The 20,950-nt window shown below is 44.7% G+C and overlaps 1 protein-coding gene across 1 annotated transcript in view; it reads left to right on the top strand.

The window, feature by feature from the left end:
* MYOM3 (myomesin 3) overlaps positions 1-20,950 on the top strand; it is a 67,608-nt gene that overhangs the window by 36,102 nt on the left and 10,556 nt on the right. The window contains exons 20-30 of the mRNA XM_081961914.1: positions 1,077-1,255; positions 3,082-3,196; positions 3,464-3,620; positions 4,602-4,711; positions 6,527-6,571; positions 8,106-8,242; positions 9,072-9,216; positions 10,791-10,850; positions 14,619-14,686; positions 16,808-16,918; positions 19,738-19,825. Coding sequence (XP_081818040.1) covers positions 1,077-1,255; positions 3,082-3,196; positions 3,464-3,620; positions 4,602-4,711; positions 6,527-6,571; positions 8,106-8,242; positions 9,072-9,216; positions 10,791-10,850; positions 14,619-14,686; positions 16,808-16,918; positions 19,738-19,825 — 1,215 coding nt within the window. The remainder of the gene's footprint in view (positions 1-1,076; positions 1,256-3,081; positions 3,197-3,463; positions 3,621-4,601; positions 4,712-6,526; positions 6,572-8,105; positions 8,243-9,071; positions 9,217-10,790; positions 10,851-14,618; positions 14,687-16,807; positions 16,919-19,737; positions 19,826-20,950) is intronic.

Below are 20,950 nucleotides of genomic sequence, written 5' to 3' on the forward strand. Positions count from 1 at the left end.
AACCACATTACTAATAAGATGGGATATTTGGGCATATAACGCTAAATATAAAAGCCAAATACCGCTCACTCATCACGAAATCTCCAGAACAGTAAAGCCTACAAACTTGAAATTCAGCATGTATGTTCCTCCTGGCTTCTAGCTGCTTGCTAAGAAAGGATTTTTTGAAATGACCATCAGATCATCAGTATTTTTTATACAGTATTATATTAACACGCATCAATGCTAAGGAGTTATCTGTTCTACTCCCCCTCCCCCCCTGAAAGGAACTCTGTTCCATCTGCCAGTTGCCTTACATGGGTTTGGCCAACGTGTGACTCATACGGCCTGCGGGCTGGCCCAGTCACATGGTTTCGTAGTGAAGCACGGGTATTCAGCTAGTAAAGCTATGTAACTTTGGTCACCTGTGGCCTCCAAAACTGAAGGAGTTGGACTCAATAATAAGGAACCTTCCAATATTATAAGTCTATAGACCTCTTCCAACTGTGCGCACAATAGAGGAGGACCACAGAGATGACCTGGGGAAGGAATATATCTTCCCGAATAAAACATGATTTAAAGCAAGGAAGAAAAAAAGAACATTAGGAACAAATGTAAATAATTTACGCTTTGACTCTCTTTGGGAGGAAGAAAATATGATGTCGGGTGTCAAGATTTTATTATAGCTTATATCAATAAGGTAGAGATCCAATATTTCTTGTGGAATCAGTTCCTTGAGTTGATCAATGCTGGCTGGGGTATTCTGGTATTCTGGGAGTTGAAGTCCACGCATCTTCAAATGGCTGAGCTTGGGAAACACAGGTCTAAACTCTAAAGCAGCGATTCTCAACCTGTGGGTCGGGACCCCTTTGGGGGTCGAACGACCCTTTCACAGGGGTTGCCTAAGGCCATCGGAAAACACATATTTTCGATGGTCTTAGGAACCGAGACACCAATTTTATGGTTGAGGGTCACCACAACATGAAGAACTGTATTAAAAGGTCGCGGCATTGGGAAGGTTGAGAACCACTGATCCAAAGGATCTTTGCAGTATTCCAGAATACAAGCTTTGAAATAGACTCTTCCTTCCAAAACAGGACCTCCTTATGATGTCAGATGTACGGAAGTCAGAGACACCTCTCTGATGCTCCATTGGGAGCCACCTCTGTATACTGGAGCGGGACCAGTCCGTGGTTATTACATGGAGGCCTGCGAGGAAGGATCAGACACCTGGGGACGACTGAATAAACAGCCAATATCAGAGACACACATGAAGGTTTGGGTTGCATTTGACATTCATGCTCCATTTGTGATAAAAGTCTACAAAAATGTAATGGCAGCGATGTTTAAACCAGGATTTATGAGCACAGATATTTGTATATTCTCCCAGCTTGAGACCCCAGATATTGTCAAGCTTATGGGAGTTAATTCAACAAAAGCAAGTTTGTCTCTCAGAGTCTTTTCTCCACAAGGTTTATTGACAAAGAGAAAAATGAGGTTACAATATTTCAACAACTGGATTAGTTTCACATTCTAGCCGATAATATTTTTCAATCCTTTAGGGCAGAAACTTGTGTTTTGTAAGAGCTCCTGTTTGGATGGCAAAGAGGTGATTGTTTCATAGATAACTGAAGTAGTTTTGCACTTAGTAGTTTTCCAAGACTTCTCCTGAAACTTTATCAGATTGCAAATAGTCTATTAGAGATATATCGGTATTGTCTGAAATTTTGAGACTCTCCAGACCACATGGCTAATGAAAATATGGGTTGGGAATTCTGGAACTGGAGAGAGAAATTATCTTTATAACCCATTCAAACAATGTGAATTGCTGGGAGAATTAGATCAATAATAAATATAAATCCTATTTTGTTTATTTATCATATTTAGGAACTGCCCATCTCCCTCACAAAGGAACTATATAGGTCAGTGATGGGGAACCTTTTTGGCACCAAGTGCCAAAAAGGTCACATGGAAACATTGTGCGTGTGCGCTCATCGGAGTCACACTCTGGAAAAGCCGAACGTCTGACTCACATGCGCACCCAATAATCAGCTTGCTGGCACACATGCGCACACTGGTTTTTCACATTGCCATGCACATGAAGGAAAGCTGATCATTGCGCATGCATGCGCACCAGAAACCAGGAAGACAAACAGGCAAGGAAACCCGTGCCAGGTGACATGGCTTCGCCTGCCACTTTGGGCACGTGTGCTATAGGTTCGCTATCACAGATATAGTAGATGTGCAAATAAAATATTAAACATATAAATACCATATGTAAAATTGTAAATCAAATAATATTGATCAGTATTCAGAGGGTATCAAATTAGGGAAGGCTGGACTAGTTGATTTATAGCTATCACTTTTTTTTCTCTCTTCTTTTTTTTTTATTCTTAAAATTTTTAATAGGTTTTACAATTATTACCCCCCTTACCCTTCCCTCTTCCCCCATCACTACAGCTCTTCCCTCCCTCCCTCCCCCCCGACCTCCCAGAGCAAAATACAGGGTATAAACATTAAACAACCATACGCTAACATCAGCTAACTAATTTTAACATGTTACTGTTCTTGTGCTTTAACTCCCCCTTTATTAAACTAGCTTTGAATAAATTGTAACATTCCTTATGCCTTCATTCATAAACTAACTGAAATTTTTTAGTCCGGTATTTGTTTTGAATATAGTCAATCCATCTTGACCAATCCAGCTTGTACTTCTCATCTGAGTGATCCTTCAGATACGCTGAAATTTTGGGCATCTCTGCTAAGTTTACTACTTTTAACGTCCATTCTTGGATAGTGGGCAACTCTTCCTTCTTCCAATATTGCACCACCAACAATCTTGCTGCTGTCGTTAGGTTCAAAATCAAATTAATCTCTATAACAGTACAATCTGAAACTATGGCTAACAAAAACAGCTGGGGCGTGAACTTTATCCTCTTTTTCAAAATATTTTGAATAACCCACCTTATTGCTATCACTTTTTGATGTCTCCTTCCCTATTTATTTCTCAAGTGTATATGTCCATCTATCGCATGGACTCTAGACGCCATACAACAATCTGTTATTAAACCTATTCCTTCTCTATATTATGTTCCCCATCAGCTGAGTGACCTGGAAACTGGGAAATGTTATATTTTCCGAGTACGAGCTGAGAACAAGGCAGGTGTTGGCTCACCATCACTGCCATCAGATCCTGTGATAGTGAAAACCAAACCAGGTATAAAAAATTTAATTTTCTTCTGTCTGTCTGTCTGTGCATCCATCCATCCATCCATCCATCCACCCACCCATCCATCACCATTATTATATTATTATCTATATATTTTCTTCTCAACATTGCTCTTCTTTTTGTTTTTCTCCTGTCTTCCACCTCTTTCTCTGCTAACCTTTCTCAACAAAAGCCACCAACCTTTGGGTATTGACGTTATTTCTCGCTGTTGAGTGTTTTCTCTCTCTCTCTCTTTCTTTCTCTCTCTCTTTGAAGACACCAAAGAAATTGAAGTTGGGGTAGATGAGGAAGGCTTCATCTACATGGCATTTGAGGCTCCTGAGATGGTTGACACTTCAGAGTTTATTTGGTCCAAAGACTATGAAGGACCTCCAAATCCTGACCGAGTTGAAATTGTAGACAAAGATGACAAGTAAGTTCTCCTGAGAACTTAGAGGAAAACCAGGGCTGCCCCTAACTATTAGCTTCTGTGCCCTCAGGAGTAGCTGAACTTGTAGAAATTTAAGAGAATTTTTTCCTGAATTCATGTCATTTTCTTGGCAGCAATATGAAAACGTTTTGTTATTCTCCTCTTCTGGGATGTTTTCTCAATTTTCTGTAGCACGCTGCCAAATTCATAGGAAGCGATCTTTGAAACAAAAGAAAAAATAAAAAAGTTGCCCCCTAATGAAGCAAATCCCTTCAGCAGGGGGCTGGGTCATTTAATATTTGATTTTTGATTTTTCAATGCTGACCTGTAGACCATTGGTGGGATTCAAATTTTTTTTACTGCCAATTCTGTGGGCGTGGCTTTGTGGGCATAGCCTGGCTTGGTGGGCATAGCAGGGGAAGGATACAGCAAAATCCCCATTCCTTCCTAACTCCTGGGGGAAGATTACTGCAAAATCCCCATTCCCTGCCCACCCCACTAACATGCTTTCCAGCTCCATTCTCCTATGCAGGGCAACAAAAGAAGATCAGCTGGGAGGCTGGGAGGCAGCGGGGGCGGGGCCAGCCTATTTGCCGGTTCTCCAAACTACTCAAAATTTCCGTTACCGGTTCTCCAGAACCTGTCAGAACTGGCTGAATACCCTCTCTGCTGTAGTCCCATTTGTGTGACTAATTTTGAGGTCACAGATCCACTTCTGATCATGTTATCTTTGCATTTTATGCATAGAGGTCCCATTCAAATCTTATCTCATGTACAAAAATCAGACATATCTGCCAGATTTATTCTCCTGAATTTACCGTATTTTGTTGTACTTTTGCACAATGGATTCTGCTATTCATTCAAGGAGCAAGATTACTATAGGGCTCCACCTGATTATTAATCTGGGTACCTTCCACAAAGACAGGATACAGACATATTTGATGTGTAGATTGCATGCTTGCATTCTCTTTTCTTTCCTTTCAGGTCCAAGGTCATTCTGAAATATGCTACGGAACGAGACCTGGGAACATATTCGGTAGAAGTAACTGATACCGATGAAGACATTTCTGCCAGCCATGTTTTAACTCAGGAAGGTAAATTACAGAAAAATACCCACATTTGTTTTCGCAATTACACAGATTGTTGGGGGAAGGATGCAGACTCTTTAAACCGCTTACAGAGGCACAGTAAAGCACTGTAGACAGTGACGTGCAGTCAAGGGAGGCAGGGGAGGCACAGCCTCACCACTGTCATCATGAAAAGGAAAAAAATGTAAAAGGAAAAAGGCGAGAGCTGAGGTAAGGCTGAGCTACTTGCTGCCTCACTGTGGATGACTCTGCTTAACTGTTTAAAAAAGCCTCTAAAAAGTGCCCTCTACTATGAGGCAGGAGAACTGCATTCCTTATCTAGTCTGACTTTAGGCATTTTATAATCATTCAAGCAGAGTTAAGCAAGGGTTAAAAGCCTAAAAATTCCTGACGTAGGGGAGGCATGCAGTTCTCCTGCCTCATAGTAGAGGGCGCTCGTTTGGGCTGGGCTTCTTCAGAAGACCCGAGGCAAGAGCAGAGTTGAAATCCTCTCTGAAACAGCTGGAAAAGGTACGTGTGGGTCAGAGGGAGGGGGAGGAATTCAAACTTCATCCTCCTGGTGCAGGGCTTTGGGCAAAGGCTGGAGGGAAGGGTTAGGGTTTGATTGCAGGCAGAGCGACGTTGCCTTTTCAAACCTGTAATCAGTGAAGCTGGGCTGGATCCTTCTGGGGCAGGGGGAAAGTGTGTGTAGTCCAATCCAACTTGTGTGTGTGTGTGTATGTGTGTGTGTGTGTGTGTGTGTTTGAGAGAGGGGGGAGGGAGGGAGAGAGGGAGGAAGGAGGGGAAGGGAGAAGAAAAAGTAAGAAGTAAACTTCTTTCGCAAAGGAGAAAAACAAATGCTGACGCTTTAAATTGGAACTAAGCATGCATGGCTGTGGAATTCTGGGAGTTGAAGTCCACAAGTCTAAAAAAATTTGAAACCCACCACTGGGTCAGTGCCTCACCAGCCATAAACCTCACCGCACGTCACTGATTGTGGAGCAGTATATAAATCTAAGTGCTATTGCTATTAGGGGTTAATTCCCCCCTTTCTGTTGTGGATAAATTAGCTAGAAAGTTTTGCTCACCTTATCAGTTAGAGACAGAAAAGGCACGGCTTTTAGAAAAAAATTCCTACTTCTGGGAGGGCCAAGTATTCTGTGTGTAAATACTTTGTTGCTTGTCCCCTATGGCTTCCTATTGATCATGTGGTTCTCTTTTCCAAAAGCTTATAAAAGCTATGCCAATCTGTGTATTGGGGGCTCTCAATTTGTGATTTAGCGCAGGGGTCTCCAACCGTGGCAACTTAAAACAAGCTGGCTGGGGAATTCTGGGAGTTGAAGTCCTCCAGGCTTCAAGTTGCCAAGGTTGGAGACCCCTGATTTAGCGCCAAGATCCCATCTCTTTTGCGCTGCGCAGAATAAACAGGTTGCCATTTCCTACCTTATGCAAGAAATTGGCTACTTCACATGGTGGAAGAACAAATTCAGCTTTCAGCTTGGCCAACTTACGGTTTGGCGCATGATTGCTTTAAAAGGCTATGTGGTCGTATGGGTTTCAGCCTTATTTTGTAGCCCACTGTGAGATCATGATAATTATAACAACCATCAACCTTTTCCTCCATCTAGTATTTATGTAGCTACAGCAATGTTTCTCCACCTTGGCAACTTTTAAGATATGGGGACTTTAACTCTCATGGGATTCAATTCTGGGAGTCCATGTAACTTAAAGTTGTCAAAATTGAGAAACATGGGCTGTGAAACAGAAAGAAAGAACTGGTTTTGGGCATCACAATCTTGTCTCTGTCTCTCCAGTGTATTTCTTGCTCTTCTCATTTCTTAGAACTGGACCGACTACGAATGATCAGCCATGAGATCCGAAACCCCTGTAAGTTGCCAATGGATAACAATAACGAATTGTTATTACCACAGTAACACAATACACAATCACGGTCTTGTTGTTATAAACCAGCCTTTTGTAATCCGGTATGCCCTCCAGATCTTTTGAGATATCAAAACTGCAGAGGTAGACCACTGATTTATTGACATTAGACCAGGGGTGGGATTAAAAAAATTTAGCAACCGGTTCTCTGCCCAGTTGCTGGGTGGGCGTGGCCATGTTGAGTGTGGCCTACTCAGTCTCCTGCACCATGGCAGGGGGGAGTTTTGTGCCCTCCCCAGGCTCTGGAGGCTTTCTTGAGCCTTCGGGAGGGTGAAAAAGGCCACCCTTGGGCTCCAGAGGCCCTCTAGAGGGCAGAAATGGGCCTGTTTCCGGATTTCCAGAACATCCAGGCGGCCTGTTTTTTGTCCTCCCAGAGCCTCCGCGTGGGCCCTGCACTTACCTCACATCAAAAACAGGCCGCATGGAGACTCCTGGGAGGGGAGGGACGGGGTGGGTGGGACCAGCCAGTTCTTACAACTACCAGTTCCGCGAATCAGATGTAAAATCAGCATCCGGTTCACTCAAACCAGTCCAAACCGGCTGAATCTCACCCCTGCATGAGACTATCATTGCTTACATCAAGCCCAACCCACCTTTTTTTCAGTGAAAGGGTGCCTTCCTTCTGGAATAAATGCAGAGGTCTACATGTTGGGTGAGGCCTGAAGCAGGTTGGGAATGGAGTCAGACCCAGAAATAGGTGGACATTCCTCCTTTTTCCTTATCTTACTAACCTTATCGTATCTCTCTTCCACAATTTTCAGGGATGAGACCAATAGTTCCTGCTACTTGAATTGATCGCTTGCATAGGTGGATGAATTGGGCTGGGTCCCAGAGCTATACATTGCTCAACTTGAATTTGCTCTCCATATTTGTGTCAGAGGTCTTCTTTGGCTTTGCTTCCTTATTCTTCTAATAGAACTCAGGATCTACACCCAAAGCTTTGTCAGAGTGTTTTGGCTCCTCCCCAAGTGGATGGCCACAGGAGGAGACATATGCAATCTTCCATGCAGGTAGTCCTTGCCTTACGCCCAGAACTAGGACAAGTATTTCTATTGCTAAGCAAGGCGGCTAAGTGAGTCGTGCCCAATTTTATGTCCTTTTTTTTTTGCCGTGGCTAAGTAAATCACTGCAGTTGATAAGTGAATCGCACGGTCATTAAGCAAATCTGGCTTTGCTTGTCAAAAACTGTCTTAGAAAGTTGCAAATGGCAATCATGAGGCACTCCAACTGACATAAATTTATGCCAGTTGCCATGTGCCCAAAGTTTGGTCCTGTGATTGTGGGAATTCTGCAACAGTTGTAGGTACGAGGACCGGTCATAAATCACTTTTTTCCATGCCGCTGTTACTTTGAGTGGTCACTAAATGTAAGTCAAGGACTACCTGTAATTCATCAGATATCCTTAGTCCCTGGGAAACATTGGTTGAACTGCACCGCTCGGTTTGGCATTTCCGTAATGTCCATTTTCCATTCTTTTCAGTAATCGAGCTGATATCTGGGTGGAACATTGATGTTCTGGAGAAAGGGGAAGTCCGGCTTTGGCTAGAAGTTGAGAAACTCTCTCCAGAGGCTGAGCTTCATTTGCTCTTCAATGGGAAAGAGCTCTCAAGCACCCCGGTGAGTTGCTCTCACTTGGTTTGATGCAAACTTCAGGACTGTGCTGTTCTCACCTAGCATAAATCACAAACCTAGTCCCAAAAACCCTCTTTTATTAATACGGCTGTAAATTATGGTCATTCACAGTCCACAAGGCTTCACAAACAGTCTGTGAAGGTTCTGACAGATGTCTGCACGAGTTGCCACAGTCTTTCAGGGGAATGTTGATAAACACCCACCTTATCTCCCTGGGAATGTTGCCAGAGACCTAATTGCCAAACTTAGCACAGAATCAAACAGAACTTTTCAAAGCTTGAACCGACCAGATAAACTAATTGCTTCCTGCAAAAGCTCATGCCCCGTTCACTCCTCTTTTCTGTCTTATGGGAGGGGCCAATCATCTCCCAGCCTAACTCCCAAGTCGACCCTGTTTTCTTAATTGTTCTTGCCTTCTGGCAGCTCTGCACATGCGCACACTGGGAACAGGCTCCCGTTGTTCTTCTGCCTCACTGATGTCAGGCTCTGGAGGCAGCAAATAACTACTAGATGGCCTTGGTCCCCTCTCTGCCTCCGACATAGAGCCCTCGTCCGAGCCTTCCCCCGACTCCAGGACTGGCCCATGTTCCTCCCCAACCTCCTCACTGTCCAAATCTGCTGCAGCTCCACTGGCGGGCCACAACATGCGCAATGAAAACACAGCGACATCTTCTCTGTACATTGTCCCTCCCTTCTACTCACAAATTATAATGAAACATAAGAATGGCCTTGGAAGTCGGAGGGAAGAGACCTCTGCCTTGGCTGACGTAGCCTTCTTTCTCTTTACTCATGACTATTTGGCTTTTTACATCAGACGCATAAGATCAACTTTGACAGAGCTAAAGGCCTTGTGGAACTGGTCATCCAGGACTTCTGCGAGGACGACAAGGGGACCTACACCGCCCATGTGAAAGACGGCAAAGCGGAAAATCAATTTACTTTGGCTCTCGTTGGAGACGGTATGTAGAAGGCAAAATCTACGTCTTCATTAGTTCCTTGGCAGTGTCACTTTTCATGTTTTATACCTGTTGTCATCTTACAAGTTAACAATTCACTAACAATTATAACTAATTAACTAGATGAGGATGCCATCTTGAAAATGCCAGACATTCAGTACGTGAAGGCTGTTCTCAACACCTTGATTATGGAATTTCTTCTGTGTCCAGTTAAGATTATTTTTCAGAATTAACTAAAGATCTAAAGAGCCATGGTGGCACAGTGGTTAGAATGCCATATTGCAGACTAATTCTGTCAACTGCCAGCAGTTCGATTCCCACCAGGCTCAAGGTTGACTCAGCCTTCCGTCCTTCCGAGTTGGTAAAATGAGGTCCCGGATTGTTGTGGGCAATATTCTAACTCTGTAAACCGCTTAGAGAGGGCTGTAAAAGCACTGTGAAGCGGTATATAAGTCTAAGTGCTACTGGTGTTGCTATCTTCCTGTTTGCCCTGATTTCTAACCTTGCCCTGTGGTAACCCTTCAGTGCATTTCTATGTTGTAGTCCTGCATCAATTTTATCATTCTGAGAGATTTTAAACTTTCATAATCTTGCATTAATTTTATTGATACCTTTTGATTATCATCTGATTTAGCATCACTCTTCGTGCAAAGCAACTTAATGAAAAACTTAAAATGGTAATGAAAATCATCCCGGTGGAGATGCAGAGAAGAAGGAAAATTGTGTTAGATTTTTTTTTGTTTATTTGTTTGTTTGGTGATGCAAAAATCTTCTTAAGGCCAGCACAAATATTTGGCAAAGTGACTACTATTGCAAAAAAAAATGATCTGGGCCCATCACCAAAAAGAGCAAATAGCTGTTTCTTTTAGTTCCCCAGTATTGTTACTAGGAAAGCCCATAATATGATCTTGCAAGCATTTTCTGCCTCGGTTGACATAATAATTGGGTGTTGTGAATCCCGGCGTGGCTGATGTGAAAGTATTTTCTGTTCTGCCTTAGGCAATGAAGTAGTATTTGGGGGCGATGCTAGTCTTCCTTTCTGAAACTCTGAAGCAAGCTTTAGGGAAGCATGTTCAGACAAGTCAGGCAGCGTCATCTGCTCCCTTGGAGCAAGAGACATTCTTGTGGCTCTGTATAATTGCAGACCAGGAAGAAGCCACTTCCTGTATCTTTCCAGCCCCTTCAAAGGGAGCTAAGAGGCTGTCACTTCCAGGAAATCCATTCCCTCATTTGAATAAACTGTATCTGTAGCTAGAAGGCAAAATGTTCTTCAATCGTCCACCCACTCAATCTTTTACAGTAATGGCTGATCCAATATTTCTTTCTTCTCCTTCTCCTTCCCCCTCTCCTTCTCCTTCCATATCTCCTTCTCCTTCCCCTCCCATTTCTTCCTCTTCTCCTTCCATATCTTCTCCTTCCCTTTTTCCTTCTCCTTCTCCTTCCATATCTCCTTCCATTTCTTCTCCTCCTTCTCCTTCCCCTTCCATTTCTTCATTTTCTCCTTCTACTTCTCCTTCTCCTTCTTCCATTTTTCCTTCCTCTTCCCTTTTCCTTTCCTCTTTCCCTTCTCCTTCCAGATTTTGATAAACTTAAAGCAGAGGCTGATGCCAAAAAGAAAGACTGGAAAAGAAAACATGGTAAGGAACGCTGTCAGCCTTTTAAAGAGCCACACCCTTCCCCAAAGAATATAAAACAGGAGAAGTCTTCCTTGGACAGAAAGGCGAAAGAACCAATTATTAAAATGAGACCTCCCAAAAAATAAGACAGTGGAAGGGAACTGTGGCTCTTTTAGGAAGTGTGACAAGGGTCTCAAAAATGAAACAAAAACATTTCAAAGATTTTACATTTGTTGCCCTGGATTGCACATCCTATTACAGTCAATCCCTAATGCAGCCAAATCTCTTTAGCAGTTTTAAGGCAACACTTAGCCACCTTTGGACAAAAGTTACCAAAGAAAAATGCAACATCTCAATTTAAATTTGTTCTAAAATTAGTTTTTCTAATTTGGTCCCAAGGGGTTAACCATGTTAGCTGTTTGCAATAGAAAAAAAAAGACAATTTACTGTATTACAGGTCAAGATTAGAAGATTTTCAAACTCCAAGTCACCCGGAATCCCTTTTTAGAATGAGATCGGCGTCACATAAACTTAATAAATAAATAAATCCTTCTTACTTGCCCAGTGCAATCCAATCAAAATACTCAGGATTCATTTTAGAGAGCACGATATTTAATTATGAGTGTGGAAAGTCCACAAACAGAACTGCCAATGTGGCCTAAAAGGGAAGGGGGAGGAGAAGCAGGGAGACTTTTTATTTAAAGCAAGATATTTCTAACAATTAGGAAATTGTTACATGACTCCCAGCAATGTGGGGATTTCCCCTCTTTTGCTTATTACGAAATATGGGGATTTTCCGCTCATTTCTTAGACAAGCCCAACGAGGAAGCAAGGTAGTTTTGCAAGAACGAGGAAAACTGGTTTTTAACCTGTTCAACGGATGAAATGACTGGCAGAACGCCTGTATCTTTACTAGGTAGCAAGCTGATATACACCATATAAACATGGCGTTGGGAAAGCTAGTTTCACCCATTTGTTTAGTGCAGGGGTGTCCAAACTTGGGAACTTTAAGACTTGTGGATTTCAACTCCCAGAATTCTGGGAGTTGAAGTCCACAAGTCTTAAAGTTCCCAAGTTTGGACACCCCTGGTTTAGTGACTGTTCAAAGCACTGACAAAAGTGACATGACCCTTTTCCACATTTAATGACCTTTGCACCCTCCCCTTGGTCATGTGATCAAAATTCAGACGCTTGGCAAATGGCATGCATTCATGACGGTTGCAATAGAGAACCAGTAGTGGAAATTTTGAGTAATTCGGAGAAGCAGCCAATACCATCTCTGACTGGCCCCACCCCCATCTATTCTCTGCTTTCCGAGTCCCAGCTGATACTGGGGATTTTGCAGGACCCTCCCCCTGCCACGCCCACCAAGCCATGCCACGCCCACCAAGCCATGCCACACCCACCAAGCCATACCACACCCACCAAGCCATGTCACGCCCACCAAGCCACACCCACAGAACCGGTAGTAAAGAAATTTGAATCCCACCACTGTTGCAATGTCATGAGGTCATGTGATCTCATTTTGTGACCTTCCAACAAGCCAATTCAATGGGGGAGCCAGATTCACTCAATAACGGTGCTCCTACTTTAACAACTGCAGTGATTCAATTAACAACGGTGACGAGAAAGGTCGTAAAATGGGGCGAAATTCACTGAACAATTGTCTTGCTTAGTAATAGAAATTTCGGGCTCAGTTGCGATTGTAAGTCAAGGGCTACCTGTCATTCAAGAAAATTTAGCCATTTCCACATTAGAATCGTATAGCATCTTCACTGCAACACCCAGGCATTGTTGACAGATACAAACCCTGTCCACATTACTGCTTTTTTGGCACAATAATAGTTGGTTGACTCTAGGTAAAGCTAAAGGTTCCCCTCACACATACATGCTAGTCATTCCTGACTCTAGGGAGCGGTGCTCAATCTCCGTTTCAAAGCTGAAGAGCCAGCGCTGTCCGAAGACGTCTCCATGGTCATGTGGCTGGCATGACTAAACACCGAAGGCACACGGAACGCTGTTACCTTCCCACCAAAGGCGGTCCCTATTTTTCTACTTGCATTTTTTACGTGCTTTCGAACTGCTAGGTTGGCACAAGTAATGGGAGCTCACTCCATTATGCAGCACTAGGGATTCGAACCGCCGAACGTCCAACCTCTCAATCAACAAGCTCAGCGTCTTGCCACTGCATCCCTTCTATTTGACTCTAGAAGATACTATAAAGGCTTACTGCAGAAATGACTTCAGTCCAATTTCCACATTGTTTTGGTGTGAATGAGACACATTTTCCTAATATTAAGAGTTAGAGGATTTACTGGCTAGGAGACTGATTATGGAAATCCATTACAGGTCTTCCTCAACTTATGACCACAATTGAGCCCAAAACCTATGTTGTTAAGTGAGAAATTGGTTACGTGAGTTTGCCCCATTCTACGACTTTTCTCATCACATTTGTTAAGGTAATCACTGCAGTTTTTAAATTAGTAACACAGTTGTTAAGCGAATCTGGTTTCCCCATTGACTTTGCTTGTCAGAAGGTCATAAAACGGGATCACATAATTCCAGGACACTAACTGTCATAAATGTGAGTCAGTTGTCAAGCCTCTGAATGTAAATCACCTGACCATAGGGATGCTGCAATGGTCATCAGTGTGAAAAATAGCCATAAGTCACTTTTTTTCAGTGCCGTTGTAACTTCAAACGGTCACTAAATAAGCTGATGTAAGTCGAGGACTACCTGTATAGGGTAGATGTGAAGTTGCAGAAGTCTGAAGTCTCCTAAGCCAGTGGTGGGCAACCTTTTTTTTCAACTGAGCCAAATCTCGTCAAAACCACGATTGAAATTTATTTTGAGAGCCACATTTTTAAAACCGAAAATACATAGGATGGTACACTGTTTTTAGTTTCAATAAACTCTGGCATTTGAAGCATGCAAGTCTTAAAGCTGTCAAGTTGCAAGACCCTTGCACCCTAACCCTTTAGAAAAAAAAACCCAGGGGTCTTCAAACCTGACAGCCTTAAGACTTGTGGACTTCAACTCCCAGAATTCCTCCTCCAGTCATGTTGGCTCAGGAACTCTGGCATTGAAGCATGCAAGTCTTAAAGCTGTCAAGTTGCAAGACCCTCGCACCCCCAACCCTTTAGAAAAAAAAAACCAGGGTCTTCAAACCTGACAGCTTGAAGACTGGTGGACTTCAACTCCCAGAATTCTGAGAATTGAAGTCCACCAGTCTTAAAACAGCCAACTTTGCATACCTCTGTGTTAGCCCAAAGCCTGGCGCTGGGCGGGCCTTGCTCCCCCATTGGTGGAGCCCCAAGAAGCGAGGAGGCAGAAAAAGAGACGGAGGCCAAGGAGCTTCCCCCCCCCGCCCCCTCCCAGCAAAAATCTAACCGGGGAGCCGGGCGGGCTATAGCAAATTAGCTGACTTCAGGATCCTCCCTAATCATTGTGGATCGAAAAGAAAAAAGGGAAAGGGGCGCTTGTTTTGAAGTGCCCGAGAGGAGGGAGGGGAGCGGGCGCTTCAAAACAAGCGCCCCTTTCCCTTTTTTCTTTTCGATCCACAATGATTAGGGAGGATAATAATCCGGCACACAGAAGAGACGCATTAAAATGTGTAAAGAGCCGCTTGTGGCTCGCGAGCCGCGGCTTGCCGACCACTGTCCTAAGCCACCATAAATTCATCCCAAAGGTGCTTGTATAAGATCCATCACTAGGTGGCACCCAAAGACACAGCCAAACATCAAAAGATGCTCAGCGCTGTGGGTTTTTTTTTTCTCCTCCTTTCACAGGTCCTCATTTTATTGAACAACTGGCATGGAAGGTCACTGAAGATTGTGAACTCCTGCTGACTTGCAAGGTAAACACTTCTTTCCCCATGGTTGCACTTCACCAAACAAAACTATGTTTTACAATTTTAGCTGTCTTCCTCATTCGATCAGATTCTGGAAGCCACGATGGATAGGAATTTAATTACATGACTGATATTACAGTAGTCCATGAATTAATGATTTTAATAGAGCCTTCCCATCACAACCATAACCCGTGACAGTCTTAGACTGGGTCACATGTGATCGAGATGATTTTCAGCAGTTGTTAAGCAAATCACCAGGGTCATTAAACAAAAAATGGTTTGCTAAGAGTGCAGTTTTTGCCCAAAACTGGATGTAATCCTGAATTTTGGCAAAACTCTAATAAAATGCAGTCATGTGACACTACACCAGTGGTGGGTTTCAAAAATTTTTTAGAACCTATTCTGTAGGTGTGGCCTGTTTTGTGGGAGTGGCTTGGCGGTCATGTGACCATGTGGGAGTAGCCTGGTTGGAAAATGTGGTGAAACTCACTTAACAACGCTCTTGCTTAGCAACCAAAATTTTGGGCTCAATTGTGGTGATAGGTTCTCCTCCTTCCTTCTCTTTGAGAAGAGCTCCGTTTTCAAGCTGCTTGTCAAAGAGGGGAAAAGGGCAGAGAGACACTTTTCAGGACCCCAGAGCAAAAGTCCAATCCAGCATGGGCTTTCTCCCCCCCCCTTCCTTCTCTTTGAGAAGAGCTCGGTTTTCAATCTGTTGAGAAAGGGGGGGAAGGGGGCAGAGGGAGGATTTTCAGGAGCCCAGAGCAGAAACCCAATCCAGCATAGGCTCTCCCCCCTCCTTCCTTCTTTTTGAGAAGAGCTCCGTTTTCAATCTGTTGCGAAAGAAGGGGAAGGGGGCAGAGGGAAGATTTTCAAGAGCCAGAGCAGTGCTGGAACGCAATCCAGCATGGTCTCCCCCCACCCCTTCCTTTTCTTTGAGAACAGCTCAAGAGCTCAAGAAGAGCTCAAACTCTTTCAAGATGTTGCAAAAGAGGGGGAAGTGGGCCGAGGGAGGATTTTCAGGAGCCCAGAGCAGAAGCCCCATCCAGCATGGGCTCCCCCCCCTCCTTCCTTCTCTTTGAGAAGAGCTCCGTTTTCAATCTGTTGAGAAAGGGGAGGAAGGGGCAGAGGGAGGTTTTTCAGGAGCCCAGAGCAGCTCGTTCCGGTACTGGGCCTTCGGAAGAACGGGTACTAGGAGGCATATCATTTACCATATCAGTTCCGCCCATGTCAAATTGGAGATGAGGTGGGTTGTGGCAGAGTCTGTAAAATGAGGTGGACCGTAGCACACAGGGCAAATTTATGCTGTTCTCACCAAGATGTAGGTGTTAATCCAGTGAGTTTCCCATCCCAGGAACTTTTTGGGGTCTTGGAGAGCCACTTCCACAATGTCTCAGCCAGGGTAAAATGCAGAATGGAAGATCATTGAAAAAAAGGCTAAACTTCCTTCTTTGGGATAGGAATGGTGAATGGCTTCATGCAGAGCAACTGGACCTAGTCTAGTTTTGCAAATTTATTTTTATTCAATCATTCATTCATTTATTTTGTCAAGCATGTATGAGATAACAGATATAAATATAAACATGATTATGAATACAAGAAATGGATACGAATAAGTGGGGACAGTAGGATAGGGACTGTAGGCACATTGGTGGGCTTATGCACGTCCCTTACAGACCTCTTAGGAATGGGGTCAGGTCAACAGTAGACAGTCTAAGGCAGGGGTGTCCAAACTTGGGAACTTTAAGACTTGTGGACTTCAACTCCCAGAAGCTGGCTGGGGAATTCTGGGAGTTGAAGTCCACAAGTCTTAAAGTTCCCAAGTTTGGACACCCCTGGTCTAAGATTAAAGTTATGGGGATGAAACCACAGAGTCTGGTACAGCATTCCAGGCACTGACCACTCCTTTGCTGAAGTCCTATTTTCTGAAATCGAGTTTGGGGCGGTTTACCTTGAGTTTGTACCTATTAAGTTTGTATGTTGGATGTCACGTGCTTCAAATTTTTGTAACAAGATTTGTAACTGCTAAAATGCAACCTCCCAAAATTTAGTGAGCAAGTATTTATCAACATAAAGTATCCTTCCTTCCTTCATTCATTCATTCCTTCATTCCTTCATTCCTTTCATTAGGCATCAAACATGAAGAAGGATACTTCTTTTCAATGGTTCTTTGACAACAAAGCCCGCTCAGATGGTCAATATAATTCGAATACAGGATCTGGAATCCTACGGATTAAAAGGGTAGGTTTATCCTGAGTAACAGTTAATGATTAAATTGGTAAAATTACCTACCAAAATAGGGAAGAAGTGGCATGTCATAAATGAAAGAACAGAGCTGGTGATTTGTTTTTTCGTGCCAGCTTAGAAATTCAAATTCCACAGGCAATGGCTCTTTCCCCATTACTGTTACCTACAAATGGGAGAAGGTGTGGCTTCTTCACCCACCATGGCTTTTTAAAAACATACTGGTGGAGAACCTACTAGGTAAACAGTCCATAACTGGACGATGTGTTTGTTAGGACCAAACAAGCAAAAAGGGTGCAAACTTTTGAGTTCTGCAGAGTTCTTCATCAAGAGACATGTTAGAAAAATATAAAATGAGTAAGAAGCGAGGAACACCTTCAAATTAGGGCTAGTTTCTTTCTCTTTTTAGAAGAATAATAGAGTTGGAAGGGACCTTGGAGGTCTTGTAGTCCAACCCCCTGCCCAAGCAGGAGACCCCCATACCAGTGACGGCGAATCTTTTCGACACCAAGTGCTGAAAAGGGACCATGCGTACGATCATCTGGGACACGACCCAGAAGAGGAGCTGCCCAGTAGGCATACATGCGCTGGAAAATGAACTTCTGGTTTCCGGTGCACGCATGCGCACCAGCCAACTAGTCTTCCAGTTAATGGCACGTATGGCACGGTGTGCAACGATCAGCTAGCCGGCGCGCATACTCACGCCGGAAAATGGAAGGCCAGCTCTTCCAGTTTCTGGCACTGCCCCCGCACAAAGGCCAGCTGATCATGCATACCAGGTGACATGGCTCCGTGTGACACTTCGGGCACGTGTGTCATAGGTTCATCATCACGGCCCTATACCATTTCAGAAAAATGGCTGTCCAATCTCTTTTTTAAAAAACTCCATGTTGGAGCACCCACAACTTCTGGAGGCAAGTCGTTCCACAGATCCATTGTTCTCACCGTTAGGAAATTTCTCCTTAGTTCTGGGTTGGATCTCTCTTTGATAAGTTTCCAACTGCTACTTCTCACCTCGGGGGCTCTGGAAAAAAAGATTGACCCCATCTTCTCTGACAGCTCCTCAAACTTTGTCCCTCCCTGGTCCTTCTCTTTGTTAGACTAGACCAGTGATGGCGAACCTATGGCACGCGTGCCACAGGTGGCACGCGGAGCCATTTGTCAGGGCACACGAGGTGCTGCCCTGTTAGCTGGCCAGCGCGCATGCGCCACTGGCCAGCTGAGTTCACTGTTTTTAAAAGCCATTTTTCGCCCTCCCTAGGCTCCAGAGGCTTTATAGGAGCCTGGGGAGGGCGAAAAGAGCCTTCCCCCCCCCCGAGGCCCTCCGGAGGCTTCAGAGACCGTCCAGAGGCTTCCCTGACGCCTTCGGAACGCTTAAAACGACCTTCCCAGCAAACCGGAAGTGACTTCTGGTTTGCACGGAGGGTCATTTTGAGCGCTCCGAAGGCGTCAGGGAAGCCTCCGGACCGCCCCTGAAGCCTTCGGAACACTCGGAGGGTCATTTTAAGCATTCCGAAGGCTTCAGGGACGGTCCGGAGGCTTCCCTGACGCCTTCGGAGGGCCTCTGGGGGGCGGCGGGGGAGGCTCTTTTCGCCCTCCCCAGTCTCCCATAAAGCCTCTGGAGCCTGGGGAGGGTGAAAAAAGCATGTAAAAATGGGGGGGGGTCGCGCCTGTTGTACGCGCATGCGCACTTGTGGTCGCGCATTGCATTATGGGTGTGGCACGCCCGCACACGCCCCCCCTGCGCTCCCCCCACTTGTGGCACACGAGCCAAAAAAGGTTCGCCATCGCTGGATTAGACATACCTACCTAGTTCCTGCAACTGTTCATCGTACGGTTACAGGGAATGGCAATATGAGACTCTGACCCATCTGCACCCATAGATATTGAACGTTCCAAAAACGTTTTTTAAAATAAATTGATACGGTCATCCATCAGTTGATATTTTCTGGGCCATTTCAAGATACTTCATTTTCTAACCTGTATCTGCTGTGAAGTTCCCAGGAGACGACCTAATTAATTTACGAGCCTCGAGACAAAGTTCAAAAGAAATCCAATCATTTATTAGGATCAGCATTCTGGGGTGGACTCCTGTGGAGCCAAAACTGCTTTCGCTTAATTGCGTTTGAACTTTAGCCCTGTATCCCCTCCCTTCTGTCCTGCGTCATAACTCATATTCTCCAACTAGGCTGTAGACATGAGGTCCGACTCCGGCCGAAGGCATGCATGGAATTTCCCCCTCCATGCCAGCCTGATAATAGTCACGGCAACGCTTTAGAAGTTGACATCTGCCTTCACACAACATGCAACACTAACTGAAAAGGGCTTCTTCTTTGTGCTTTGTGTGTAATGTAGGAACTCAGCTGGTCTTTTACACATAGTGTGAGCCAGGCCACCACATTCAACAACCACGTAGTTCAGTGATGGTGAACCTTTTTGGCACCGAGTGCCCAAATTGTAACGTGCATCCATGTCTGCATGCCAGAGTACCGGAAACCCAGCTGGCCTGTGCATGCATGCCTGATTTTTTGGCTGATTTTTTGGCTGTTTTCAGGCTATTTTTCAGGCCATTTTTCGGATGTTATTCAGCCTGAAAATAGCCCGGAAAAGAGCAGCTGGCGATGGCGTGTGTACCCACAGGGAGGGCTTTGTGTGCCATCTCTGGCACGGGTGCCATAGGTTCGCCATCACGGACATAGTTCATTCATTTGGTCATGGTGGAATACAGGTGCAGAGCCGCACCTGAGTTTTTCTAACTTGGATTTAGGGTTCAATGTGTTGTGCGAACCCAGACTATCGTCTCTATACTTTGCTAGATTACCAAAGCAGACAAAGGAGTCTACAAAGCTGTGGTTTCGGATGACCGTGGAGAAGACAGAACCCAACTTGATCTTACAAAGGAAGGTACAATCCTTTTTTTTTTCCCCTCCCTGGCCGGAATATTATTGGTTCATTCAGATCAGACTTCCCAAATCTGGTGCTCTGATGATGATGTTTTGCACGATTCTCACCCAGTTTGGCCAAAAGAGAGCAGGAGAGTTTGAATTCAGCATGGACAATCAGCAAGGAGAAAAAGTTAAGATAGACGAAAGATTTTCAAATACTCCTTTGCTTTGCATGCTGAGGGCCTCTATCTGACTCAGAGGGCTGGGGAACATATGTAAGATTTTTCCAGTTCACAATCAGCTCAGTGGTCAGCAACCCGCAGCCCCAGAGCTGCATGTGGCTCTTTCATCCCTCTTCTGCGGCTCCCTGTTGCCAGTCAGCTCCACAATTGATAGGGCTTTCGATTAGGACAGGTAGAGGAAAAAGGACGCCGCGCTAGGAGGAGACTATGCTGGGGGAACAGACTTCCGGTCCGCAGAGGAAAAAGGACGCCACACTAGGAAGAGACTCTATGATGGGGGAAGTGGACTTCAGAATTGGAACGGGGGGCTTCCATTTAGGACCTTTGTGCCTCTTTGAGTGTTTAAGGTTGCCAATCCCTGCAGTAGGGTAATGAAACATCTTCAGGAAAACCACAAAGCTGAGAGAGCACAAGGGCCAGTGGTGGGTTTCTCCCAGTTTAAGGTTGCTGACCCCTGAGTTAGCTGACGAGGGCTGAGAATGACACCACATGAATTCAGAGGCATGGCCAAGATTTTACTGATCTAACATTTTCATTAAACCATGCAGCGCATAAGCAGTCTTTCAAAGAAGCCGGTCTGTTGTGGAGATCATTTCCAAGAGTCAGTGGAGTTTGTCATTGGGATCTTACATTAGCACCTACATTACCTTTAGCCAGGAGGGATGGCGATCTCTTGGCTTTAACCTTCCTCCAAAGATTCTCATTTGATGGTTGTGAATGTCTGAACCAGTGGTGGGTTGCAGGCAGTACGTCCCAGTACGGGCGTACCGGTGCCTGCCTGGAGCACCGGGTACCATTCCGGTACAGTGCTCTGGAGGGCCCGCCCGAGCTCCTGACCTGTATTTGAGCTCGAGGAGCTGCAGCAAATGACGGGAGCTCACCCTGCCACACAGCAGCACTTG

Source organism: Natrix helvetica (genome assembly GCF_964273705.1).
Source record: "Natrix helvetica genome assembly, chromosome: 9".
NCBI classification, from domain to species: domain Eukaryota; kingdom Metazoa; phylum Chordata; class Lepidosauria; order Squamata; family Natricidae; genus Natrix; species Natrix helvetica.